The sequence below is a fragment of the Onychostoma macrolepis genome, chromosome 22 (assembly GCF_012432095.1).
Source record: "Onychostoma macrolepis isolate SWU-2019 chromosome 22, ASM1243209v1, whole genome shotgun sequence".
Lineage (NCBI taxonomy): Eukaryota > Metazoa > Chordata > Actinopteri > Cypriniformes > Cyprinidae > Onychostoma > Onychostoma macrolepis.
Window position 1 is genome coordinate 21,490,095 of NC_081176.1, and position 27,740 is coordinate 21,517,834.

The window sequence follows — 27,740 nt, forward strand, 5'->3', positions numbered from 1 at the left end:
AGCGTCTCTGGGGCAAACACTGTTGCTCAGTTCCAGAAAATTCTTCTGAAAGCTGTGCAAATGGCCAAAGGGGGACCAGAAAAAATGTTTGCTATGTATGCGATGTTTCATGTTTATGTTAGTTTGGCACTGTCGGCCTCTGGCTCTCACCGGAGGAAGTGTCAGTTGGGGTGTGTGTAGTTTTGCCCTGATTGACGGGCTCCTGGAGAGTTGGCCCTTTGAGTCAGGGCAAGGTCAGTTTGTTTGAAAGCATCATTGGATTTGAGACATGTTTGCTTAAGCTTGATTCTTTGCCGCCTTTTTATGAGTGTAAAGTGGTCTCTGGATTTAAGGCAAGCAAATAAGCAAGAATGTGACTATTTTTTACCACATACTGTTTAAGATTACCACTTTGTTTACCTAGGACCCCAGAGGATCCCGCATAGTCCATTGGAAAGATCTGAAGTCTGTATGCTGTGGTAAGAATTGTTACTATTGTGTTCCTTCGACTGTAATCAGGCTTTTGTATACTTTAATAATGTTGCAATCATTGCATAATCACTCTGTGCAACTTTAGTTTATGTGACAGTCACCATGATATGTAATAAGCTTTGATCACCATAATATTTTCTCTGTTAGGAATTGTCAATATGAGCTTTCCGCTATCAGACCAACCAGTCTTCGGCGAATGGTTAGTCTTCGTGGAGATGCAAGGCCACACGTACAACAAGTCATTTGAAGTGCAGAAGTATGGTAAGGAGTGTTTATCCTTTTTTAAAGAAATGATTCAAATAAATGTAACCACACAATACAGTAAATCGTCTCCTAAAAGATGGAAAATTAATAACACTCTCTAAAGCATGAATCCATAATATGCTATCATTTTAGGAACTCAGGTTTTCACAACAAGGACAGTTTCAAAACAAAGGACATTTTGTTTTTTGCATATTGTTGACTAAAACTTCCATTTCAGTAAGAGTGAAAATATGATTGATTTTGGTCTGTTTTTTTCTTGAACAGTCATGCCCAGGTTTGAGCTCATCATTGAGCCCCCTCCCTACATTCGAGACCTCAATTCATGTGAACAGGTCACAGTCAAGGCAAGGTAATGGGACAAAAACCAGCCTGACACCTTAAGCTAGTCATTTTACAATGGCCTTCAATTTCTTACTCACCCTGCCTTATTCCAGGTATACCTTTGGAAAGCCAGTGTCGGGCAAATTAACAGTTAATATGACAGTCAATGGCGTAGGCTACTACAGACATGAAGTTGGCCACTCGGTGGTGAAATCAATGGAAGTGAGTGCATGATAAAGTATTTCTCTGCTGAAAAGTCTTGCATATGTTCTGCTTTGCATGCTGTCTTCTCCATGAGGTTCCTTAAAGGTGTCATAGAATGCATTGATGCAATATTTTAAATTGTTCTCTGATATCTACATGTAAGGTATGTGGCTTAGGTAAGGGCAAAAAATCTCCAGAAACGGTTTTACATGTCCATTTACAACCCTAGGGTTTCTCCCTAGAATGAAATGGTCTGTTATTACCTTATTTGGAAAGGTCATGAATAATAATGTTGAGCTCTGCTCTGATTGGCTGTTTCACAGTGTGGCTCATTTCAGTAGCTCACACAGCAGGAAGGAAACACAGGGAAAATATATATTTAAATACTTTCTCGCACAGTTATATCGTTGGGTAATTATACTGTAAATAAAATGCGGGCATCAGGGAGCCGCTATTAATATGCGGGGCATTGAAACTGCTTTCGAATGCACGATCGCTTTTTAGTTTCACTTTAGAGATTCGCGATCGCACGTACTCTGTTTATACTATGGAGCGGCAGTACTTACCACACATTTTACAAGATCAGATGCTTGTCAGTGGTGCTCAGGATCTGTAAATCATTCGCCATCATCCTCGGTCATCTCTCCTTACTCTGTTTATACTGTATAAACCTCTGTATATATTGTATATATACAGTATATATATAGTATATATACTGTATATATTTCACTGTAAGTGAAATCTTATGTTCTGGAATGTAACAGGCTACCGCTAGCAAGAAGCTAACCATGTCCCTTTAGTGGCTCGCGTTATTTTATTAGAAAGAGTTATTTGCTTTCAGTGCCTTTCTGAATACAGACACCAACCCATCCCCTGCACAGCCTGGAACATAACATTTATCTCCATGATCTGTCATTTTCGCTGTTGTCCTTGCTTGTTTCTTCACAATACCTGCAGAACTTCTGATGGTTCGGCTGGCCTAGAACATGGGTGGGTATATGTAAATGTTGGGGGCGTAACTATTAGTGATCCCGACTGTAACGTCACAGTCGGTGTTATGTTCTGATTCACCTATTTTTCAGTGGTCTTTTGCATTCACAAGATTTACATAAGGAGGAGGAAACAATAGTGTTTGAGGCTCATGGTATGTCATTTTCATGTACAGAACTGTTATTATTCAACTATGCCAAGGTAAATACAGTTTTCCATTCTATGGCGCCTTTAGCTTGCTCAACCAATGAAACTTCTTTAGTTGACCATCTTCACCAGCAAAGATTTGCAAGCATGACTGCACTGGTCTGCTAGGGCTCTATCCCAAATGCCAGCCTCACCCTTTGCGGTCCACCTCTAATTTCATACTTGTAACAACATGTAGACTGTTGAGTAGTAGTCCACTGTAATGTCTAGACCAGTGCAAGCTCAGCCAAAGGAGACATTGCTGGCATGTGGTTTCCACAAAGGTGTAGTCCATAGCCACTCCTTGTGGTCTGCATGGACAAAACTGCAAGTCCACATTAAAAATTGCCAGTTTGGACAGGGGGAAAGATTGATCAATAACTAACCAGTGTTAACCAACTAGTCCAAGCTAGTCTTTTTAGCACTCTATGCCCTTGTAACATCAAAAGTAAGTAGCAATTCTCTGCAACAAGTTTCTTTTCTTCTACATAGATTAAAGGCTCAGCCACTTTCAGCCTCTGCGTGAAGGACATGATGCCCTTAGAGGTTACAGACCATTTCCGAGGTTCAGTGAACATGTGGGTGACAGTGAGCAGCGTGGATGGTGGACAGCAGACCATGTTTGATGATTCAACGCCCGTCCACAAGCAGCTCATTGACATCAAGTATTCCAAAGATACTCGCAAGCAGTTCAAACCTGGTCTGCCCTACAAAGGGATGGTGAGAGGAGGATCAGTCTTCTGGTAGAAAGCAGATGATGTTTCCTTTTATCCTTTCTACTAATCAATGCTAATTTGGAATGATCGTTTTTCACCACTGACCCCAGATTGAGGTGACCTATCCGGACGGGAGCCCAGCGGAAGGAGTACAAGTGAGGGTTAAGGCCGAACTTACCCCAAAGGACAACATCTACACTAGTGAGCTGGTCTCACGCAATGGCAAGGCCACTTTTGAGATTCCCTCCATCCCCACAGCTGCCCAGTACGTCTGGCTGGAGGTCAGTGGGAGGGATTTGGAGATTTGGTGGACGCTTTTTGTAGGGGTGGTGCAGGGTAGCCAACCTTTCTGCAGATTTGTGTTCTGCTCCAACACACTTGCCTGTAATTTACAAGTAATCTTTACACCTTTATTACCTGGTAAGGGTATTAGGAAGGTATGCTCGTTCAGGGTTGGAGCCAAACTTGCAAACCTCCAGCAGCAGGATTAGTTACCCCGACCTAGTGCTTAGTGCTAGGTTAGTAGGTTCAAATCCTGAAAAGTTGTAGTTTCAAACACTGGTGTTGCATGAAGTAGTAGGGATAATGACTCCCAATTTGCTCAAGTGCCATTGGGACAGTTCCTCTAATGTAGGGGTGTCTAAACCTGTTCCTGGAGGGTCACTATCCTGCAGAGTTTAGCTCCAACCCCAACACATCTGAACCAGCTAATCAAGGTCGTAAGACTCACTAGAAACCTCCACGCAAATGTGTTGGATCTGGTTGGATCTGCAGGACACTAGCCTTCCAGGAACAGGATTGTTTACCTTTGCTCTAATGTCACTTTCACACTGTAAGTTTTGATCTAAACCTGGATTTTATTGACCATGAAGTTTGGTTTGTTTGATCATTGAGAAGGACTTCTTTCAGGTAAACACTAAGGATCCATATTTGCATCTTTGTAAATCTGGAGTATGGTTCAAAATGCTTTTTGAAAGATAGGAATATAGTCTGAAAGAGAACTACTATTAATTGTTTTTGTATAGCTTTTCACCAATATTTTGGTAGTAGTAGCACCAAATACAGTCCAAGTCACAGTACCTTCTATTTCTAACTTTCAGATTCAGTTCATTTCTTTTCTTTTTGCTTGCAGTCAAAAGTGACTGCCATTGATGGCAGGCCTGCAGGAGACCAGTACCTTCCCAACTATCTGTCCATCAGTAGCTGGTATTCTCCTAGCAAGTGCCACATCCAGCTCCTAAGTCCCAGTGCTCCTCTTGTGGTAAGAGACACTGCCAATATAATTAGCAATACTTGATAAGACAAACAACCTTTAATCATGGAAGCACCTGTTTGTGCCTAGATTGGACAAGAAGCAGAGATCTCCTTGAAGTCCACCTGTCCCTGTAACTTCACTTTGCACTATGAGATCGCCTCTCGTGGGAATATCGTGCAGTCGGGTCAGAGACATGCCAAGAGCATGGCCCACCGTGAAAAGAGAGCTACAGTCACCTTTGACACGAACATTCACACCACCGCCAAACCGCCACGAGACTCAGGTCAGTTTTATTGCAATAACAGCAATATGCCTTTTTCAATTTAGTAACTAATTTATGGGCACTTTTGGTCATAAAATACGTTGTTTTTAAAATACTGTTTTTGATAACTTTCCATGATTTAAATGACATTTTAATTGTATTTTTTTTTTTAATCCCTGACTCTTTTGTCTTGCTAATGCTGATTTTACAGATAAAAATGTATATATCCTAAACACAATTAAATAATATTTCCACTTTGCTTTTGGCATACTGTGACAAAATGACAAACAATAACAAATATTTACCTTGATTTTCTTTGTTTTTGTCTTTAATCTAATGGTCCTTACTTGCACTGTTGTCTACTTGGTAATTCATAAAATTGTAGTGGATTTTGTTACTTTTAATTTAAATACTTAAATTTTTCCTTATTTCTAATTCTTCAGTTTTGTGTACTGTGCATTGTTCTAAGAATAATATTGCTTATTTCATGACACAATGTTTTGGAACGGTAATTAAATAATGAAGCTTACCTTTAGCTCATAAAGGCACTATTCTTCCTCCTTTTTTTTTTTTTTTTTTTTCCCGTTTTTTTTGTCTGTCCATCTTTATGTCCTCTGTCTGCCCAGACTCTGGTGTGTCCTCTTCTCAGGCTGAAACAGACAGCTGCATATCGGTTCTCCATTTCAACGTGACTTCTGCCATGGTCCCCCTCAGTCGCCTACTGGTCTACTATGTTCGGGAAAATGGCGAGGGGGTGACTGACAGTCTGCAGCTTCCTGTGCAGCCCCGTTTCGAAAATGAGGTGGGTTAGGTTGAAGCTCACTACTTAATAATCTGGTTAAAATTTATTAAAGGCACAGTTCACCAACAGTTCTTTCATTGTTCACACCTTCTTCTTGTTCCAAACTCATGACTTTCTTATCCTTAGGTCGCTGTGTCTTTGTCCTCAAACGAGTCGATGCCGGGCAGTCCAGTCAGCATGAAGGTCCGAGCAGAGAGTGGCTCATGTGTATGTGTAGCTTCTGTGGACAAAAGCATGTACCTTCTCAAACCAGGCTTCCAGCTCACTCCTGATAAGGTTGGTTCCCATATGAACCTTCAAACATGTCACCAATAGCTCAGAAATTGTCTTAGCAGTTTCTTGGGTTTGCAGGTGTTCAAGGAACTGGCTGAATTTGATGTGTCTGATGCCTTTGGGGTACCCAAAGATGAGGGACATTTTTGGTGGCCCGGCTTGTCATCTCGAAGACGACGTTCCTCTGTGTTTCCATGGCACTGGGACATCACTAAAGATGCCCGTTTTGCTTTTACGGTGAGCACAACATCGTCTCCCATTATTCAAAAAACATAAACCTCTAGTTTAGATATTAAAGGCTAATATGTTTATGTAACACTGTTGTAGGAGACAGGGCTGGTGGTGATGACCGATATGGTGAGTCTGAATCACAGGCAGAGTGGAGGGATGTACACAGATGAGGCCGTGCCCGCTTTTCAACCGCACACCTCCACCTTAGTGGCAGCTATGCACTCCCGATCTGGGACAAGGTACACATGCTCGCAGTGTCTGAAATTATAAGGTTAATCTCACAGGTGGTTGTCTCTAAGGTCAGTAAGAGAGTTGTTTCTTATGTCAGTGTGTGTTTTTCAGGGCAGAGAACCGCAGGCGTACATTCTTCCCAGAAACATGGATATGGCATTGCTTTAACGTCAGGTAGTAAAATATTACTTTGGTTAACAAAAATTATTTGAATTTAAGATTTTTTTTTTAAAGAAATTATTACTTTTATGAAGCATTAAATTCATTAATATCAAAAGTGACAGAAAAGACTAAAAGATTTGTATTTCAAAGAAATGCTGTTTGTTTGAACTTTATTTTCAAAGGATCATGAAAAAATATTATTCCCATTTGCACCCCAATTGTTTCAACACTGATGATAAGAAATTTTTCTTGAGCAGCAAATCTGCATATTAGAATAATTTCTGAAGGATCATGTGACACCGAAGACTGGAGTAAAAATGAAAATACAGCTTTGCCATCATAGGAATAAATTATACTTCTAAATGTTTGTATGTGTATATATATGTATATGTATGTTGTAACTTTGATTGACATCAGTGTTACAGGAGAGACTGAGTTACGCTTGGACGTCCCTGATTCCATCACCACATGGGTGACGGAGGCTATTGGTCTGTCTGCTGAAAAGGGTCTGGGCCTGGCTCAGATCACAGAGCTGCGCACATTCAAGCCCTTCTTCATCGACTTCACCCTGCCATACAGCGTTGTCCGTGGTGAACAAACCAAAGTCCCGTTGACAGTGTATAACTACCTTCCTACATGTGCAGAGGTGTGTGCATTTGCTTTTACACAGAAAAATGAATCAACATTTGCCACAATCTTAAAATGGTCATGAACTTTTTTTTTTTTCTTTTTTTTTTAATTTTATACTGTTTTGTGAGGTCCACTTATAATGTTATCAGGATTTTTACATCAAAAAGCATCAGAATTTAGAAGCAATAGGCTACTTTCTGTCCTGTTTTTACCTCCTCATCAGAATGCTCTGTTTGAATAGACATGGCGGATTGTAGACTCGTAGTAAACACCCACTGCTATGATTGGCTAACAGTTGTGCATGTTTGACAGTCTACATCCATCACAGATAGAAGCTGCAGTGATTTAGGTTTAAAATGCATAAATACTCTGTATATATAGAGTATTTGTTCTATATATAGAACAAAAGAGCAAGTTCTTACTGATGTGATCTGACATTTAATTAAAAATAAAGGTCATCAAATAAAGTCTATCGTTTGGTTTATGCGTAGAACTGCGTTTGCCTCTCTCGATATTTACACTACATGCATGAATCGGTGGGTGGGCTTAAACAAGCAGTGATGTAGAAGCAGGCGTTGATCTTCTGCGGAGGTGGTGTTTAGCCACACTTACATCGAGTGGCACATTTCACAACTGGTCATTTTAATAGATTGGCTTCAATATAAGCTGTTTTTGGACTAACAAGATAGGTTTGAATTCTGAAACAGGATGTTTTTATAGCACAATGACCTCTTATATATCACAGTGTTATCATAGAGAATTGGGGCCAATAAGCAACCACCCAAGACACCATAACAACCGGAACACCTTAATAGCTAAATAGCAACACTTTGGCACCATGGGTATGAATTTTGCACGGACAAGCACCATTTACAAGACACTTGCATGTCTTTGGCTATAGATGCTATGTAAACCAGTTTCTGCCACCATATCGTGTGGACTCAAATGTTATTTAGTATCATCTTATTTTTGACTTGAGGTATGTGCAGAGAAAAGATTTGCAGCAGTGTTGGCGCTAAGGGGTTTAGAGTTGAATCCTCGAGGAACGATGGGAGGCAATAAGTTAGGCAGCATGGAAAATGTGCAATGCACCTCAAAAATTCCCCAGAATCCTTTAGGAGCCCTTGGGAGTTCATGCCTTATAAGTTTGAAAATGCGGAGCGCATGTGTTTGTGTGATACGGAGACTCCATGACTTATTTTTACACTCATTCTCCATAGGTCCATGTGAAAGTGTCAGTGCCCAAAGGGATCAAGTTTGTGGGTCACCCAGGAAAACACCATCTTACCCGGAAAAAGTGTGTGGCGCCAGGGGAGGCCACGCCCACTTTTATAGTACTGCTCTTTTCTGAGCTGGTATCTGCCAACATCACAGGTTAGTCCGTTGAATACTTAATCAATGGCTAAACCAAGTCTTTCACAGAAACAGTATAATAAATCAGAAAAACTTCAGGAGGTGCATCTTGGGATACTTTTTAAACAGTATTGAAGGAGTTAACCTGTATGCTGGACACTTAGATCAAAAGGTTTTTAGGATCATGAGAAACACTTTCAGTTGCCTGGTAGTTTATAAATCTGCTTACTTCATGTTTGACAAGAGTTGTCTATTTGTTCTCAATGTTGTTTACAGAAGGTTTATTATTACAAGACATTGCAAACATTCTTGGCAATATTAATCAATCACTGTCACATATTTTGACTCTTTGACTTGTTTCAGCCTGAAGTTTCTTAAATGTACTGCCATTTTGGCCTTAGCAAAGCACAGCTGCCAAATGAAACCCATGTCATTGACTTATGTAATGGCCCATGCTGGACAACAACAATGTTCTTTTTAAGCTATCAAACAAGGAAAAGTACATAAGGCCATAGAGGTGGGGGTCTTTTCTATGCATCTCTGTGGCATGTCAATGAATTTGCAGGTCAGTGCTGGCCAATGGGCCCCCCATGGCTCTGTCCTAGTCCCCCTGGCTCCAAGTCCTTCCTTCTCACTACACACATACAAAGGGGCTTTGCTGGCAAGCAGCCATTCTGCTGCGAAGCCATGTGCGTATCCTATTATCCCCAGGCCATCAGGGTCTCGGAAGACATTATGGGGTTTGTTAAAAAAAAAGGCTGCCAGAAGTCTCCCATATGTGCACTTGTACATGTATACTTTTCCAAACACCAACTCTTCCCCTCGTATGCACCCACAATGCAAATAAATCATTTTCAGTGTCACTGAGTTGTGATCTGTCATTTCTCATATTTGTTTCCATGGCAGCTCGCGCCGTGGCCTACAGTGAGCCAAGTTGCTGTTCCGATGGGCTCCAGTCCAACAAAGCAGGCAAAGTGGGTGAGGAACAGGAGGACAGGAGAAGCCCTGCGGGAATGGACTATGTGCGGAGGAGTGTGCTGGTAGAGGTGGGAACCCTGGATCTTATTGTCGCTATATGTTGTGCTCCAAACCGGTGTATTATGTAACTGTTCAGATATATATATATATATATATATATATATATATATATTTTTTTTTTTTTTTTTAATGTACCAGTTTATTGGCTGAGCACTGTATAGTTAGCACTGAGAATCTGTTGTTGCTGTGTTCCAGACCAGAGTATGTGAGTGCTACAAAGTTAAAGGATTAGTTCACTTCCAGAATGAAAATTCAAGCATTTGTGGTTGAAAAGTAAATACATTTTTATTTTCTTTAGAAAATGACTGATTGTTTCACTAGATAAGACCCTTATTAATTGACTGGTATCATGTAGAGCCCTTTGAAGCTGCATTGAAACTGCAATTTGGACCTTCAACCCGTTGGCCACCATTGACGTCTAGTATATGGAGAAAAATCCTGTAATGTTTTCCTCAAAAATCTCAAAAAGGCATGAACATCTCGGATGACATGGGAGTTAGTAAATTATCAGGATTTTTTTTTTATTCTGGAAGTGAACTGATCCTTTAAAGATCGTGCAGAGGAGTTATGTGATTTTGCCTGGAGCAAGGTGTGTGTTTTTTAGTAGTTCAGTTGCTTAAACATTCATTCTTCTTGCTTTTCCATAGCCTGAAGGTTTACCTAGAGAGTACACATACAGCGTCTTTTTCTGTCCAAATGGTAAGGTCTTCCCTGTTGTTCATTAATTCTCTAATATGTTCAAACTGATAGTAATAATTGCTAGTTTCATGTTTATTCTCCAATATTTCTTGACTGACATTTCGCAGAACGAATCCATATCTCCACACCCAACAAATATGAGTATCAATACGTCAAGAAGCCAGCAAAAGTCACGCACGTACAAGTGGCCATCAAAAGCCATAACGATGCCCACATTGCCCTCTCGCCCAATGCACATGACAGCACCGAAATGGTGGAAATTGTCTTGGGTGGGCGGCAAAACTCACGCTCTTGGATCTCACGGGGTAAGATGGGAGAGCCTGTAGCCAGCGCCCCAACGCCAGGAATCCTATCCTGGGATGAGTTCCGAAGCTTTTGGATCAGCTGGAGAGGAGGGGGAGTGCAGGTAAGTTAGACTTGAAAACATTAGGAGATGCAGTTTTTGATTTGATAGCTAAGAGTGTACTCGCACTAGGTGATCTGAACCATGCCCAAGTGCGTTTGACCCCCAAAGCCCGGTTTGTTTGACTAGTGTGATCACTCTGTACCGTGTGGATCGTTTAGCCATCCCTGGCTAGGTTGGAAGAGGTGGGCCAGCCAGAGCACAGTTCAGTTGGTCAACTTGGTTCAAGACAACCGTGCCTAGTGTGAGTACACCCTAAGATATAGATGGCATTTCAGGATGGGTCTTTAGGTCAAACTATAGGATGTAATATGATTTATCTGATTTTAAGACCACAAGATACAGCTGCACAATTAATCATTAAAAGATTGCGATCTCGATTCAAACACCCATGCGACGTCTATGGTTGTGATCAAAATGGAAAATATCATCTTTTGAAAGCAATTTTCACTTCAAATTGGTGCTTCAAATAACATTTGTTGATTACAATATTTATTACATTGTTTTGCCATTAGGTGGCGACAGATGATTGTTAAAAATGTATTTGTCATTGAATCATTCATTCAAGGGATTTATTAAAAAATGCTGATTCATTCAGCAATGGAACAAGTTAAGTATTTATGAGTGAGTCATTGAATCATTCACTCAAACATATATTTTTTAAAATAATTCATTCAAATTAATTAAACATTTTTGAATAGAATGGGGCAATTAATTTTTTTGTCACAGCCTCTAGTAAATTACATGTTATTTTGCTTAGTTCCGAATCGTGGTAGAACTGTGATCTCTGTTTGAAAAAAATAAAAAATAAAAATAAAAATAAAGAGTCGTGCAGCTCTACCATAAGAGGTCGCTGTCATCAAACTCAGCAGGTTTGTTCAGACCGTGGAGGCAGTGGCGCTTACCAAGTTTCGCTTCGGTAGGGAAAAAGTTTCGCTGAGTTACAGCGCAATTTAGCAACATTTATGAATATCAAAAATCCATCCGGTACGTTTTGTGAGTCTTGTCCATTTGGTAAATATCTGGGATGATAGTGAAAAATTTAATACGACTTGTAGGAGGAGTTGTGTTGTACTACATTTCTAGCTTATTACTTTAAAACTGGCTACACCATTTTCAAAACCTCTCAGCTACTGTCACACAATCGAAAAATGTAGTTGTGTTAGTAGTGTCGCTATGTTTACTTAGTTGCTCCCCAACACTGCATACTAATGAGGTCATATTCTACTGCAAAGACCCAGTGATTTATGATCATTGAGTAGCTCTCATTGGCACAGAAATATTCACATCCAGCACCTCTACTCTGTTTATACTCTGTTTGCACTGGTATAGCCTACTTGCATATAGCTGGGGCTACATTTGTTTTGAAAGTGACCTGTTGTCATTGTTGGATGTTGAGTTATGTTCCATTGTACATGGTCTAATATACAATGACAAATCTTGATAATGCAGGGAGTCTGTCTATTAACGTGAGATTTCAAACTGGGTCTATGTAGGCTTAAGGTGATGTGGGTAGCTTTTGCCAAGACTTGGCAAATGTTTTTTATGAGCCCCCTGTGCTTGTTAAATGCAGTATTCATCAAACTGCTTTTTGAGTAGAACTTAATTGGTTTCCATGTTGTTGTTATTATTGAATTAAAGTGTGTCATACTTGCTTGGTTTTTCTCTGAATGAGCGCATGCATATCTCCACCAGTTTCTTTCATTTTGTTAGGGTGTTACCGAAAAATTAAAATTGGGAAAGATGCTTCTATTTTCACAAGCTCTAAAAGCAAATACAAAACACCTGCACAGTGCTTCTCAGTTTAGATGCTTCATTGTGTTTATCTGGTCTTCCAGATGGACCACTTGAAAAGTCCCTAAAACCATTTTAAAACAATGTAAAAAGACCAGACAAACCATATCGGCCTAGCCTGAATACCAGCTTATCACTATAGTCTGGTTTAATGTTACATAATCTTTCTGGTGATAGGTGGGGCATGGCCTAGAGCCATCGAGTGAGACCCTGATTCTGCAGTGGGCTGGACCACTCCCGGCTCAGGTGCGGCATATTGGTTTCTCCACTGGCTGGGGTTCTGTAGGTGAGTTTAGGATCTGGCGCAAAGAAGATGCAGATGAGAACCACAATGAGGCCTTCACTCTGGGAGTCCCCCACAATGTGGTGCCGGGCTCAGAGAGAGCCACTGCTGCCATGATTGGTGAGGATGAATTTATAGTGTTGCCACCCAACAGAACAAGCTGCTAATTCAACTTAAAGTTTGTTAAATTTAGACGTGCAGTTGCTATTGTGACAGTCTTTTTTGTCCCAGGTGATGTTATGGGGCCTACCCTCAAAAATCTCGACAAGCTCCTCAGACTCCCCTTTGGTTGTGGGGAGCAGAACATGATCCACTTCGCTCCCAATGTCTTTGTGCTCAAGTACCTTCAGAAAACCCATCAGCTTAGCCCAGAGGTGGAGGCAGAGGCCACTGACTACCTACTGCAAGGTACAAGACAAAACATGCTTTCATTCTTAAATGTGTCGTCTTGATTATTAATCTTCTGAAGAATTATTTCAGAGTGATTGAAGGTCCGTATGAACGCAGTGCAAACAATGCCTTGGGTCTTCTAATGTACCTGGCAGGTTATCAGAGGCAACTGACATACAAGAGGCAGGATGGTTCCTACAGTGCCTTTGGGGAAAGAGATTCCTCCGGAAGCATGTGGTAAGCTTCTACTGTGGGAAGTCTGTACATGCTGTGTCTGCTAAGAAGTTGGCTTTAATTACAATAGCGTAAACCATATTTTTGTTTCTAGTATGTCCTTTATTTCACCCCCCATCTCCAGCCAGAGAAAGGTGAACTTCACAAACATCCATGTTTCATTATTTTTCTACAAATATCTTCATATATTGACACACCCCGCTACTCTGTTTGATTTATTATAGAAAGCTAAATCTCAGACTGAAAGCATGTGATGTTTGTGTTCCCTAAGAAAACCCAAAGAAAAATGTTGTCCTCATGATGATATATTTGTTTAGCACAAAAAATCGAAGTGATTCATTTATTTAAGCATGGTTGTCTGACTTTTAATAGAGCCATGGATTGTAAAATGCCAAACCGACTGTACCCTCGAGCCTTATTAACAATCTACTAATAAGCTCCCTGACTCCAGTCACTGGAGTACAGATTTATTGGTTGTTTTGGGGGATTTCTTCCCGTGGTTCAGAACAGCCATCATTAACTATGCCCTCTGTGAGGTCAACAGCCCCCTACCCCCACTATATTGCCTGCTCCACTGCTGGACACACGGGAGTTACAGGAAAATGAAGTTAGCCTTGGCTGTTGGAGTCACAAAAAGTAGGGTGCGTACTTGATCCCTGTCGCCCCTCATTCCTGTATAAACTTGCATGACTACTCATTTTAACTAGTTAACCAGTCATCCCGAAAAGTAGTTGACTAGACAGCAGGCTAATGTTAATCTTATCCTTGGTTTTTGCTGTTGCTGGAAAGTACAATGCTGCATTGGCAGAGAGTATGTGAGTGGAGAAAATGTTTGCACAGGTGAGAAACAAAAATTGAATTGAGAAACCTTGACACCACTAAGAATGCTGCATTAGGTAGTGTACGTGATGGGGGATTCCATTTTAAAGCTTACCAGTGGGTATGTCAAACCCTCTCCCAGATTGTTCATTCGTCTAAGAATGCATATAAGTCCGAAACAACCCTGCTTTTGTTTCTGGTCCAGTTTCACCTATTAGCACAGATCATTTATTGCCAGGTGAACAGCAGCTCCAGAGCTGGGTTAATATGTCCCAGCTTGGGCTGAATGATAGGACAGGAAATTGTGGTTCCTAATGAAAAGATTGGCCATAATGGTGCAGCAAGTATTTAATGTCCTCATCAGCGCCTTGGTGCCCTAGTAATGCCAAGACCTTCAAATCTAATCTTCTTCAGTGGAAAGAGCAGCTAATGTTCTGGAACACAGTGGAAACTTTTTATTTATAAATGCCTGGAAGGTTGGTGCAGAGTTTCATAATGTATGAGGATGCCTTTGAAAGTGGAGGAAAGATGTTTAGACCTTGGACCAGATCTGGCAACCCATCTCCTGGCATCACTCGCTGGCATTGGCATGTCTGGATCCAATGTGAGCCACATGCGGCAGTAATCTACTTTACACCCTCCAGCAATCCCACAAACTCCTGTAAGGTTGCTGCAGAACTTGTTTTCCTTTAGTTCACCTTAAACTAAAAGAGTAGTTTCAAACCTGCTTGACATTCTTCTGTGAACCACTTATTGTGAAATGTTAAGTATATTGGGTTAAAAATAATGGGGATCCCGGCTGCTGAGGTCGACAACAAATGCTCTAGACATGGAGGAAGAAACCCAGATTAACACAGTGCAGGTCAAATTCTGTTGTTGGGGTGCCTTAAAACCACATAGAAAAATGATATGCTTAAGGTTAGTAGCTCTTCACCTCAAGTTTATGCATGCTTGGAGTGGTTCACCACAGATGTTTTGGGATCATTTTAAGAGCCCTGTTTGCCTTGAGAGTCCTGGCAGAGGTTTCTAAGCATTCCAAAGCATTAGGTAAGGCTACTTCTTACAAGGGTTATATTGTGAGAAAGGCACCTTGCAAACCTCTGACTGAACGTCTTGCACAAGCCTACCTAGAAGAGTCAGGGGTGTCCCCTTCACTTTGCTGCTCTTATATCATCCAAACACTTTCTAGAACCTTTCCCCTAGGTCTAGCAGTTAAAGTCTCTGACACATATTACTTAACAATATAAAAATTCCTGTAGGCTCAATGCTCCAGTCTTACAATTTCTCTTGGGGAACATAACGTTCAAGGCCAGGCCTGCAAGGACTCTGTAGTGTTTGGGTGTTTGTTTTGACATCCCTAAAGCACATGCTGCAGAAAAACTCCCTGATTGTTTATTTATTGACCTTTATTTTAAGTGAAGTCACTTGTATCATCATCTGGCCGCTCTGAGGAATGTCGTCATGACATGCCATGTTGCAGTTAAAACAAATTAGCACATGGTTTGCATGTTTGTAGAGGCCTGGTTCAGTTGACTCACAGAGGTGAAAGCATTTACAAGGCAAAGTCAATCAGCATTTCCATTAGCTGTTTCTTACATCTGTCAAAGTTCATCCTCAATGTGATGTTTCAAATAGCTTACAGTTTATGTATGGGACCCCATACTTTGAATGCAGAAACATACTTGAATTGGCATTCTCCAAGAAAATCTACTTTGTTCGCATCCACACTATATTACGCAGCTTGACTTCCAGGCAAGTGTTTGCGTATGTTTGACAGACCTTCCAAGATTGATTTAAAATCCTTTACAAGTTGCCTATAATGAACTCATAGCATAAGACATCAGTGTTGGTATCTATTACCTCTTGGTCCTCCAGGTTGACTGCATTCGTACTGAAATCATTTGCTCAGTCACGTGGCTTCATCTTCATTGATCCTGAAGAACTACGTGCTGCCAAATCTTGGCTGATCACTCATCAAAAAGAGGAAGGATCATTCCCAGCAGTGGGCCGGATCCTCAATAAAGACCTACAGGTACATAAATGGAGACCTTCTTTTGTTTAATACTGAGAAGTTTGTTGCATCTCTGAGATTTGAGTGAGATGGGTTAACTGAGAAAGGTCCATATGGAAATCTGTGCTCTGGCCCACTTAATTTGTGAAGGTTTAGACATAAGTTTCTACGAAAAGGCTAGCTTAGACCTAGATACGTTTACACTTGATCCTTTTTAGAAGTCCTAGAAGAACTGTTTCAGTTTAGATGTGTCAGAACATTGCGTATTTATGCCAACAATCCTTAGGTTTACAAGTTCTCATCAAACTGAGGAAGCTGGGATAGAGGTGTTATTTGTCATCACCCTGGTGAAAGTTGCTCTGTCCAATTCCTTTTAAGGGTGGGATTCATGGAAAGATCTCCTTGACTGCGTATGTGGTGGCAGCTCTTATGGAAACTGGAATTACAACTGAGGTGAGAGATCTACCACATCTTCCACATCTTGTTTATCCTGTGTCTCATTAAACAGCGAAGTCTTTTCGCACAAATTTCCAGGATCTGTGTTAAGAGGGCATTCCTGTTTGTAAGATGATGGATGTTCTGGCAAAGAATCAACAGTATTTCTTTCAGCCTTGTGATAGGTAATCTAATATGGAAGCTTGCTGCCTAAATCTAAAGATTTATGATAAGAACATGCAGAGACAATGGAATTCTTTTGAAATTTTCACCCTGCGTACATTCCTTTCTTCAAACTTAAGAGATTTGACAATTCCATTAAAACCACATGAAGACCAAGTCACAATTCTATACATTGCCCAGTTAATGCATGCAGTACATGTTCATTGCCATTAAAAATGCAACAAAAAGGATTAAAATTGTATATGAATTAGGGCTGTCAAAGTTAACATGTTTTTAAATTTGTTTGGTTTGATATTATAACTGATTGGAGCTAGACTTGCATGATGAAGCTGATCTTGATTTTAAATATTTTAACTGTTTGACAGCCCTAAAATGAATAGGTTCAGTCATTTGTACAATCTGAGATTTCATTAACAAAACAGCACCCACTAATTCCCGCTAAAGTTAGCTGGGTTAAGTCTTGCCTACCTTCTCTCTGATACTTCGCTTTGGTAATGTGCAGCATTGCAGGCTTCAAAATGCAGACAAAATGAATCACTTCAAAGATTCACTACTTTCACTCTCAAATCGACTTGATGAAAAGAATACCGGTCAGATTAGCATGCATGGCTGCTCAGGGCTAGCGTCCAGGTTCCATGAGAAAAAGGACATATGGTACAGATAAAAGTCAGTCCGTTGATGCTAAACAGATGAAAGATCATTAGCGAGGTTGTATGTTTCTTAGGAAGGAAAAGCTGAAGGATTGGAATGGATTTGTACTGAAAGCATTTGAACTTTAGCACAAGAAACACCTGCTAGCTGTGTAAAAGCTAACATCATTTGGTAATCTTTTACTACACCTTAGCAACACCTAGAAGTATGTTCAAATACACTTATTAAACTATAGTTTTTTTCTCCTCATTCTCTTCTGAATGTTTTTTTTATTCAGGAGGAAAAGGTTGCTGTGGCTAAAGCTAAAGCGTTTTTGGAGAGCAACACATACTCTGCTGACGACCCATATACTACTGCTCTGTCCGCATATACACTCACTTTACTCCGTAGTCCTTACGCTCCATTGGCTCTGCGGCGACTTAACCACATGGCCATCACCCAAGGTACTTTATTAACGTGTAATAAAAGATAGTTGTGGGTTGAGCTTAGCATGTTCTTGATCCCAAATGTTCTACTGTATTTGCAGATGGCTTCACTCATTGGAGTCTTACTGGCAGTACTGTAACTGATGAAGACACGTTCATGGGCTTCAGCGATGGCCTCTCCCAATCAGGTATCCATCAATCATCAATCATCAGCTTGCCAACAGTATTCAATATTAAACTTTTTTCTGCTTTATTAGTTGTGTCGGCTGAAGTTGAGATGACAGCTTATGGTCTACTCACCTACACACTTCTGGGTGACGTGGCATCGGCCCTACCTGTAGTTAAGTGGTTGTCGCAACAGCGGAATGCCCTCGGTGGTTTTTCCTCAACGCAGGTAACAAATCTGTGTTGCGTTCTTTAGTCCTTGATTGAGAATAAAAGATTCATGTTATGTTTGTATACTAGATCTACTTCACGTGCAGTCCATAGTATGCAAATTTTCTTTGTGCCCCCCAACAGTCTACTACATTTGCTAAGAAGTTCAAATCCTGTTTCCCACAATTTCCCAGATTCAACCTGACAATAGCTGAACTTGTAATAGCATACTACTTTTACTATTTCTCCCATATTCTCAGAAATAGCAAGAGTAATATGCTATTCCCAATTCAGCCCTTCAATTACAATTCTCACAAATAAGCAGGAAGTAAAATCAGCAGATTTTAAAGTCTCGTTATTCAATCATTACTTGATCTAATTGGCAAGAGATTGGATTAAAAATGCTCAATTCTGTTCCATAGATGATAATTGGGGACAACTTACGCATGTACATTTAAGTAAGAGTATTCTTGCTTAAAAGCTTCGACAAAACACAAAGTATTAAGTGTATATTAAGTGTACACTTTGTAGTATCCACCTTATTTTTTATGCTCAGATAAGCTATTTCCTTCAATGTTAAAAAAATAGTCTTCTGATTTATTAGCCGCAATAGGTAAATAACTTGTAGAATAATTAAATGCAGTTAATGTTAAAACAATTTTGTGCTACAACCAGTATTTTTTTTAATAATTACAATGATCAGTGTTGGGCTCGTTACTCAAAATTAAATGTATTACTCGTCATTAGTAACTCCTTTCAAAAGTAATATTATTACTTTACATATTACTTTCTGGCAACAGTAAACAGCAACATGCAACAGTACTGGTTACATTACTTTTCCTTCATGCCCCACAGAAGTTGTAATTGCATTTCTTACCTAAAAATTCTTCTGAAATGTTATAAACAATATATTTCTGTCTCATTTGACCCAAATCTTCATTAGATTGCAGTCAGAAGTTATTACAAACACTCAGTGGTGATTGATAGTGACTTCTAAGTGTTGTATTAACCTCATTAATTGTCATGTGTAGCTTGAAGCTAATTGTAGCTATAATTTCTCTGTTACCCATATACAATTATATTTCATAATGTATTTTATCAAAAGAAATAGCGCTGACTGTTTCTATAGCAACCGGGACTTCTAACGACAGCTGCAGTGACGTGCTGACTTTAGCGATTGGCTGTTTCATTCAGAAGACGGGGCTTCCTGCGTTTGAGCGGCCATATTGAGCTTTGTATTTTTCCCCATTCAAAACTATACGAGTGACACGTCTTGGGTATTCTATAGTCTTTGATTTATACCAAAAACCTCACACACTCAAGTTACACGCGCCTGCTCTTTCGTTACAAATAAGGTGGATACAGTAAGTAGAGTACATTAGTGTGTCCAAATATAGTGTAGGCTAAATATGCTTTATTAAAATTGAGTTATTTTCTTCTTTTTTCAAAAACAGGATACTTGTGTGGCATTGCAAGCCCTGTCCGAATATGCCATCCTGTCATATGTGGGCGGGGTCAATCTCACTATATCTCTGGCTTCCACTAATCTGGATTTCCAAGAAACATTTGAGCTCCAATGGGACAATAAGAAGATTCTGCAAAAAGCTGTGGTAAAAAACAAATAATCCACAAACATTTGACATTTTTACATTCTACTGTCGGAGAGGTATTTTCAGTGAGGGCCTGAACTTGATATGCCCCTCCTCTCAGCATCTGCTTGGCACATCACTCCATCTTGTGATTAGCAGTGTCAGTTTAAATGCGTGTAATTTGGATGTTGGACAGGGGCCAGTCGGTTAATGTATTTGCTTATACTTGTGCTGTTAATCTGATTGATAAGTCTTGCATTCTCTCTCTCTTTGTTCAGATACCCAGCATTCCAACAGGACTGTTTGTCAGTGCTAAAGGAGAAGGCTGCTGTCTAATGCAGGTACGATTGGTTTCTGGCAAACATAATCCCACATTTTCTCCACGGATAAACGATTGTACTCTTCGTCGTCCTCCTCCTCATCTAGAGGCGAATCCCTCTTTGGCGACAGCCAGCTCTCTTTCCAGGGGAAATTCAGTACTAATGTTCACATTCCTGCCTTTAGAATGGGAAGATCTGGTAAAACTTAAGCAATTGTATGCCAGGGGTATGTTCTTTCTCCTGTAATCTACCCACTAGATAGGATGGTCTAGTCTATTTTTTTTTTTTTTTTTTTTTTTGGTAAGATGTTCTTTAGAAACAATAGACTCATTCTGGGCCACAAAAACAACCAGAACCATGTCAGCACCTTGACCTAGTACGTTCTGTTCTCAGGTTGTTTTGAGGAAGAAATGCTAATTTTAAGAATCTTGCAAACAAAACCCCTTACACTAAATACTAAATTTCGGCATGTAATTAGCACTATTTGTGCTTAAGGACATAAATTAGTACTTTCATTTTTAGGTGACAAGTGGTACGATTTACTCCTGGTAGGCAATTAAATGGACAAAAAAAGTCCATTCTTTAACATTTCTTTGAATGAAAATGGGGTACTAGATGAAGCCATGGTGCTCTGGCCTCATGGTGTCGATCATGTCCTTCTCTCCATCTTCAGATTGATGTATCCTACAATGTGCCTGATCCGGTGGCTAAGCCTGCCTTTCAGCTTAAAGTCGATCTCAAGGAACCCAGACAGGAACATCACATCCAGCCGTCCTCACGACACATGTCTCCTCGCTCCCGTTCTCGTGCTGATAACCGATCAGAGCTGAGTCGCAAGCGAAGAGCTCCTGTAGACGACGAGGATCCCGCAGCCCACCAAGACCACCTGGACTACCGTGTTACTTTAGAGGTTTGCACCAGGTAACAACATCAACAAAAGGATTTGATGCATTTTGAGGCCTATTTCACTTGATCTTGATTGATATGAATGAATAACCTTAGATTGATTTTAGAAGTATTGTTTACTCTCTAACTCCAAAATGTACCTCCTCAGGTGGCTGCATGCTGGGTCATCCAATATGGCTGTCCTAGAAGTCCCTCTTTTGTCTGGCTTCCGTGCAGATATCGAGAGTTTGGAGAGGGTGAGATTGCCCTTTTTTGTGTATTCTCTCTCCTACAACTTCCCATCGTTTGCCACATTCACATTTCACAACATTCAAGGTAGACACAAAATTGACAAGGTGTCTCTATAATAGGACAGTGCATCTCTCTCGCTCTTTCCTTTTCTATTTCTCTGCATGTGTCCTCCTGGCAGATGAACAGAGTTTACATCTGGAGGCCATTTCAAAGGAGACAATATGGCATGGAATTTATCAGACTCTTCACTCTCTCACGAACACACACACAAACATAAACACACAGAACACTCAACACTCATTCATATTTTGATTGTCAAATAAAATAAAAAGATGAAATTATATATGAAATAGATTGATCATATATATATATATATATATATATATAGCAGGGGCATTTCCTCCAAGGAAATCAAAATATTGGATGAGAAAAAAACTTCATAGTACAAAAATAAAACAACGGCAATGTTACAAAATATAACATTAAAAAGTGTGTAAATCACTCGTTTTTCTAAAGAAACATTGTCCAACAGCGACACCTAAAGCAGCTAAAGATACAGCAGGAGTCCGTGTCTCTCTCGCCTCCCCTGAGCCCATTAAGTTTTAACAGACTCCCTGAAGCGTGCGTTGAGTTTGTTGGGGGGGAATTGAGAATGAATGGGAGAAAGTCACGTGAGAGGAGGTAATGCCTCCATCGCGATATGATTGGACATGACTGGTTATGTTCGACTGTGATTGGTTCATGCGATTAATTCCCGCCTCTTTTGTTTGTGCGCGTTCTTAATGAACAATATAATGGCGTTAATGGGGAAAAAGTAAACTACTCCCAAAATTAGATATAACCATTTTGTTACGTCAAAATAAGACTTGAAGTGGCCTGAAAACATGATCTGTGGGATTTTTTTTTAGTGAGTAATCAGCCTGGTGAAAATTTTAAAGTAAATCTCCACTTCTGTGACCAATATTTACCAAGCTTTGATGACTGATGATCCGAAAATTCAAAAATAGTTTAACGTTAACTATTAAAAAGAATAGCTGAACATAAGTTCACAAATAAAATATATTGTTTAAATTGTTACTTCCTTGAGTTATTATTTTGGAATAAATGTAAAATGCTTCAAAAAACTGACTTGATGAGATTCAACTTGGCCTTAATAAATAGAATATTGATTACATTGTTAATGTAAAAATATAAAATAGAATTGTTTCTTTTTCTGATAGTATAAGTAATGCTTATTTAAACAAGAAAATGTGGCTGGGAAATTAATTTACATTTAATTTTAAAAATCTTAAAAATGAGGAGTTTGCCTCCACCGCACACCACTTACATACATACATCTACATCAATCTGGTGTGACCTAATTCTCAGGAGGTCAAGCAGCTCTAGTTGGGCTTACAGACCATCCAGAGGCCCATAATGTCCACAACAGTGGCCTGGAACAGGAAATGCTCAGGGGGGTCAATCAGCCCCACCTCCTCCTCCAGCTGGGGGTATGTGGGTAAATGGAGGTTGGTTTAGGTTACCTACGCTGTCCCCAGTCAACTGATTGTCCCTCATTAGTCATGTTATAGGTCCCAGGCCTCATGTCCTCAACGCTAGTAAACTGATGCTACCACGGGAGCCGTATAACGTGAACCGACTCCGAAGCTCACCACGGTGGAACGTGTCTCATTAGCGCCATTAGCCAGTAACGAGCTGGCTTTACACAGCCACCTCTGGCTGGCTCCATGTTTATTGCACGACCCCGGCTGTTCACATTCCTCGTTTCGCTATGGGAAGCGAGATTGCTTACACCGTCATGTCTCATTGTTTTAATTTATAGTAAGGGGGAGGACATGCTTGGAAGATTGTTTGCTTCTCATATATTCCACAGTGAAAATCAATATTTTTTACAATGAACAGTGAAGTCAGCGGTGTTATTTACGTATAAGGCTATAAATGTCTAATTACAACAACGGTCTTTGGTCCCTAAGGCAGCAAGATTCCTTTTTTAGACTTTTTATTTTGGCAACGCTAACAAGCAAGGCTTTTTTTCTGAAATCATGCTCTCTGCTGTGGCTTTTGGACAAATCAAATCACTCTTGGTCATTTATTTGGGGCTGCAGTCATAATGTGTATGTTTATGTGTGTTTATGTTCGAATGTGTCCTTGTGGCGCCAGCTCACACTGGGCCCCTCATAAACTGTCCGAGCACTTGCCACCTTTCTCTTTATCACACACACACACACACACACACACACACACACACATAGGATGTTAGGATGCTAAACAGACCCTGATTAAATATGACATCTCGTGGAAGGAAGCGCTGTACAGATACTCAACATACTGAGTGTATGACATGAGCAAAAAGTTGAGCAGTGAAATTATGCATTTAATTGTTAGCATGACAGCTAGCAGGTTTGAGAAGTCAGATATACAGTATGAATATGAAGGTGAAGAGAAAATCCTGCCTTAAAGTCAAATGTACCAGTCAGATGTACAACAGTTACTGCATGTTTTTCTCTTTAACTTGTGTTTCTCCCTTCAACAGAGTTAGCTAAATGCTAGCTTGGTTTGAAGAATGAAAAATTTTGGTTTAGACCCAAAACTGACCTGGCCACATTAAAAAAAATGGTTTACATGTGAATTGTGCTTGTAATAAATGTACTAAAAGATAAAACCATTTATTAAATTATGCTTTAGAATTTAAGTTAGCATTGTTCATAGTGCTAAATAATCCTCTTTGTAATCATTTTGTTCCCAGCTGTTGATGGATAAGCGAGTAGGGCTGAAGAGGTATGAAGTAGACGGACGAAAGGTTCTCTTCTACTTCGACGAGGTGAGCTAATGTTGCGTAACTACAGCTTTGTGTGGCTCTAGCAGCACTTTTACACAGCATGAGAGCTTGAGTTAAAGTCTCATATAACTCCAGGTGTTCTGTCAGGGGAGTGTATTAAGGATTTGTCATTGTAAAGTCCGCTGGGATCTTGTCTTTTCCACAGATCCCAAGTCAGTGTATGACATGTGTGGCCTTCAATGCCGTGAGGGAGTATATTGTGGGCAAAACGGCTCCAGTGCCAGTGAAAGTCTATGACTATTATGAACCAGGTGAGTTTGGACCATCCTACTCCATATAAAAGAGAATTGTGGTGGCACCATAGTACAGCAGTGGTATTTGATTTGATTTGTTTTACACACAACAACAAACAGGTGGTGTACCAGTGTAGTTCAGTTTGAGTAAATGACTCATATGAACTTTAATGAATCAGAAAAGTGCCTCACAAATGAGTCACAAACAAACTGTCTTAATTTTCTAACTCCTTACTGAAATGAGTATACAAGTTATTACTTTTAGTTATATCCAATCTCTTTTTACTGACTTATGTGTGTGTGTGTGTATACAGCATTTGAAGCCACTCGTTTCTACAACGTGAGTGAGAGCAGTCCACTTGCACGAGAACTATGTGACGGCACCACATGCAATGAAGTGGAAAGCTCCAGCAATCACTGGACGGGTCAGTACATCTTTGTCTCCTAGTGTATATATACTTCTAATATCAAACACTTCATATTTAATGAAACATTCACTCTCCTACTCAAGGCTTTGTGCAAGGTGGCCAGTGCAACAATATTTTTGATTGTCCGGAGGAGGAACACTACGAGCGATGTACGTGTTATCGTGACTGCGGCTATGATGGCGAGCCCGTGTGTGGTTCTGATGGCCAAATCTACCAAAACCAGTGCCAGATGGAGGTGTCCGCCTGCAGGAATGGCACACGGATCGAGCAGATGCCCTTCAGCCACTGCCCACAGAGTAAGTTCTGCGACCTCCCTGCGAATTTATAGCCTAGATTTTTTTTTTTTTTACGCAACTTTAAGGACCCAGGCTTTGTAAACCTGTAATGTTTCATTACAAAACTCGTTTTCGCCAAGATTTATGCCATGTGATCTTGAACCAGGTGCTACCCTTCCTAGACACTTTAAGATGAAGTCATGCTCGTTGCATAATTAGAGACACGTTTTTTCCTTCCTTTTAAGAGGTTAATGCGCAGGACTTTTGGATATACACAGGCATGGACATGTGAGGAAGACCGCAGATGTTTCAGCCAAACAAATCTCCAAACGTAATGTGGATCAGAGTGTTCATAGGGTCGTTTTGGTCTGTTGTTGAGATTCGTATCTTGCCACTTGACATCCGGTTGCTGTTTTTTTCATATCACAGGCGAGATTAAAGCCTCATCCACTTACGCATCAAAGAGAATCAAAGTGTTTTCAGTACTTTGCAATTATCCGTGTCCAGACAGGCCTTATACGAAGAATCAAACCCGTGTATTCGCTACAGAGAAAGACTGAGGTGCGTGTACCTGCTCTGGTAGGAACATCTGTTCAGGTGCTGCAGTTGCAGATAATATAAACACATGCATATGCTCATACACACACCAGTATATGGTGTATTACAGGGCTCCCCAAATGACAGAGCGCTTTTGTCCAGGGCCCTTTGACAGAGAAAAGAAAGGGGGAGGCAGAGGGTTAGAAAAATCCTGTCACATTCCTTTCCGACGAGCGGACCAACAACAAAGGGGCTTTCTTGTTTTACAGAGGACCGCCATCGGGAGGGGGACACAAAAATGGTTATGCGGGACACCAGTGCCAATATGGTAAACCGCAGTAGCATGTTTAGGGCTGCATGATTATTTTATTTGCAGGTGCACTGATTTAAACGAGGGAATAGTATTTGCAATTTTAGGAGCTGTGCATTGCAGGTTATAGATTGTAAATTACAAGCAGTTTTGGTTTTAATCTGCTGGTACAGTTATATATTCACAATGACTTTTCTTGTAACATTATGGATGTTGTGATTATTTTAATTGTTTTAGTTTTAATGTTTGCATCAAGTTTTCCACAGATTTCAGAAGTGTTAGTGTCGGTGTTGGTCAGTGTGATTCATTTCTGTAAATCAGTTAAAATTGTTTCAAACAATTAGTTCAAAACTCATCAGCAATTTCTATTGTGCGTCATTTAAAAAACGTTCCTAAAAATTTACATATTTTGGTATCAGGTTTTGTAAAGATACATTTGTCACTCTAAAGTGTCATTAGATTCATTTCAGGATCATTGGTGCTCTTATTAAAAATTCAGAAGCAAAAATGTTGCTACTGGATGGTGTGCTAACCCTAACCCAAAGTATCACAAGTTCAAACAAATGATATTAGACTTGGAACTGGAAGCCAGATATGAAACACTGAGCAACTGATGTATCTGTTTCCTAGGTAAAGTACTGCATTGAACTTTAATTTGACCTGTTTATGTGTGCGTTGTCATCCTACAGTGGAGGTGGCCGTAGAAGAGCGAGAACATGCTACAGGAGAAGAACCAGAACAGGAACCTATACTCATTCCTGCAGGTATCATCTTCTCCTCTCTTCTTCTTTTCTTTGAACACATCTGTGTCAGTGCCCTGCAGGTGTGAGCGTGTGCCACACATGGGCAGGTGTTGAAGAGTTCAGCGATCAGATGCTACATGCATAGAAGCTTATACGTGCACAGGCCTGCATATCAGTCCAGACTACATTAATGCTTGGATAATTAGTATCCCAGCCTCCTGTCGCTCACCTCGCACCTTCCCGTATAGGGCTTGGCCTGTTCAAACACCATTAACTGAGAGAAGTTAGGTGAATTTGATACGGACAAATTTTAATGCAACAGGTTGGAAATCAATGCTGAAGTATCTTTAGAAGGATTTATATCCATCATATTCTTGATTGTATTGCCCTAATTGGAGTCCTTATAATATATTGCAAAAACTATGAATTCAAGAGACTTAACAATTAATTCAAGATACATTTTCTAAAACCAAGTATTATCAGAATTTTGCTTGTTTTAATGATATTTGGATACTTTATTGGAAAACAGGACAAAAGCAAAGATTTTATGTAGTGTATTACCCTCATTGGAATGAAGGTAATTTGATAAGGAAAAGCATTACAACCCATTAAGTAGCGAAATTAGCACTTAAGGCAAGTTAGAAGCACTCATGATATCACATGCACTTTCAGCTAGGTGTGTGTGTGTAGGTATGTGCGTCTGTGTCCTCTAGAAAACTCCCAGACTGATTAGACAGTTTCTTGCAGAGCTGTTAAGACTTGCCTAGTGTTGTGTTTGGGCCAAGAAAATGTGTCTATAGGGCTGTGGTTGTTGGGGTTCCTCAAGGTTATGGTTTTGGCCCGCTTTTATTTTTTTATTTTTTTATTTATTTATAAGTTTCCTTTACCTAGGTGCCACCTGTTTAAATGTTAGCAGGAATTTACAGCTCTTTTTTGCTTGAGGTAATTACTAAGTTTGTTTGCACCCATATTATTGAGGTGACTTTCTTGAGTTTGCCAATTGAAAATCTGTTTGGAAAACTCACACCATCACCTGTGTAGCAGAAATATGTGTTTTGGAAATCTGTGAAAGCATTTCCTTGACACAAGTTCAGCTTAGATCAGAAATGTTTTTCGAAGCAGAATTCCCAATTTGCAGCGACGTCTTATTCTGACCTAAGCTCAAAAAGATCTGAGAAATGTACATTTATTTATATATATGGATGTTGTAATAATGTTGAAGGATAATATGGAAATAA

The 27,740-nt window shown here is 40.0% G+C and overlaps 1 protein-coding gene across 1 annotated transcript in view; it reads left to right on the forward strand.

Moving 5' to 3' along the window:
* cpamd8 (C3 and PZP like alpha-2-macroglobulin domain containing 8) overlaps positions 1 to 27,740 on the forward strand; it is a 36,252-nt gene that overhangs the window by 6,514 nt on the left and 1,998 nt on the right. Inside the window, exons 7-41 of the mRNA XM_058761300.1 lie at positions 404 to 458; positions 619 to 732; positions 1,000 to 1,084; positions 1,170 to 1,278; positions 2,929 to 3,156; positions 3,263 to 3,433; positions 4,285 to 4,413; positions 4,495 to 4,690; positions 5,296 to 5,471; positions 5,598 to 5,747; positions 5,823 to 5,981; positions 6,072 to 6,214; positions 6,318 to 6,380; positions 6,786 to 7,014; positions 8,219 to 8,372; positions 9,258 to 9,397; positions 10,037 to 10,088; positions 10,196 to 10,494; positions 12,463 to 12,688; positions 12,800 to 12,976; positions 13,114 to 13,195; positions 15,887 to 16,043; positions 16,401 to 16,475; positions 17,569 to 17,734; positions 17,818 to 17,904; positions 17,974 to 18,110; positions 19,546 to 19,701; positions 19,959 to 20,021; positions 20,674 to 20,921; positions 21,055 to 21,142; positions 23,884 to 23,958; positions 24,122 to 24,227; positions 24,524 to 24,634; positions 24,721 to 24,933; positions 26,449 to 26,523. Of these exons, the coding sequence (XP_058617283.1) occupies positions 404 to 458; positions 619 to 732; positions 1,000 to 1,084; positions 1,170 to 1,278; positions 2,929 to 3,156; positions 3,263 to 3,433; positions 4,285 to 4,413; positions 4,495 to 4,690; positions 5,296 to 5,471; positions 5,598 to 5,747; positions 5,823 to 5,981; positions 6,072 to 6,214; positions 6,318 to 6,380; positions 6,786 to 7,014; positions 8,219 to 8,372; positions 9,258 to 9,397; positions 10,037 to 10,088; positions 10,196 to 10,494; positions 12,463 to 12,688; positions 12,800 to 12,976; positions 13,114 to 13,195; positions 15,887 to 16,043; positions 16,401 to 16,475; positions 17,569 to 17,734; positions 17,818 to 17,904; positions 17,974 to 18,110; positions 19,546 to 19,701; positions 19,959 to 20,021; positions 20,674 to 20,921; positions 21,055 to 21,142; positions 23,884 to 23,958; positions 24,122 to 24,227; positions 24,524 to 24,634; positions 24,721 to 24,933; positions 26,449 to 26,523 (4,894 nt within the window). The remainder of the gene's footprint in view (positions 1 to 403; positions 459 to 618; positions 733 to 999; positions 1,085 to 1,169; positions 1,279 to 2,928; positions 3,157 to 3,262; positions 3,434 to 4,284; positions 4,414 to 4,494; positions 4,691 to 5,295; positions 5,472 to 5,597; positions 5,748 to 5,822; positions 5,982 to 6,071; positions 6,215 to 6,317; positions 6,381 to 6,785; positions 7,015 to 8,218; positions 8,373 to 9,257; positions 9,398 to 10,036; positions 10,089 to 10,195; positions 10,495 to 12,462; positions 12,689 to 12,799; positions 12,977 to 13,113; positions 13,196 to 15,886; positions 16,044 to 16,400; positions 16,476 to 17,568; positions 17,735 to 17,817; positions 17,905 to 17,973; positions 18,111 to 19,545; positions 19,702 to 19,958; positions 20,022 to 20,673; positions 20,922 to 21,054; positions 21,143 to 23,883; positions 23,959 to 24,121; positions 24,228 to 24,523; positions 24,635 to 24,720; positions 24,934 to 26,448; positions 26,524 to 27,740) is intronic.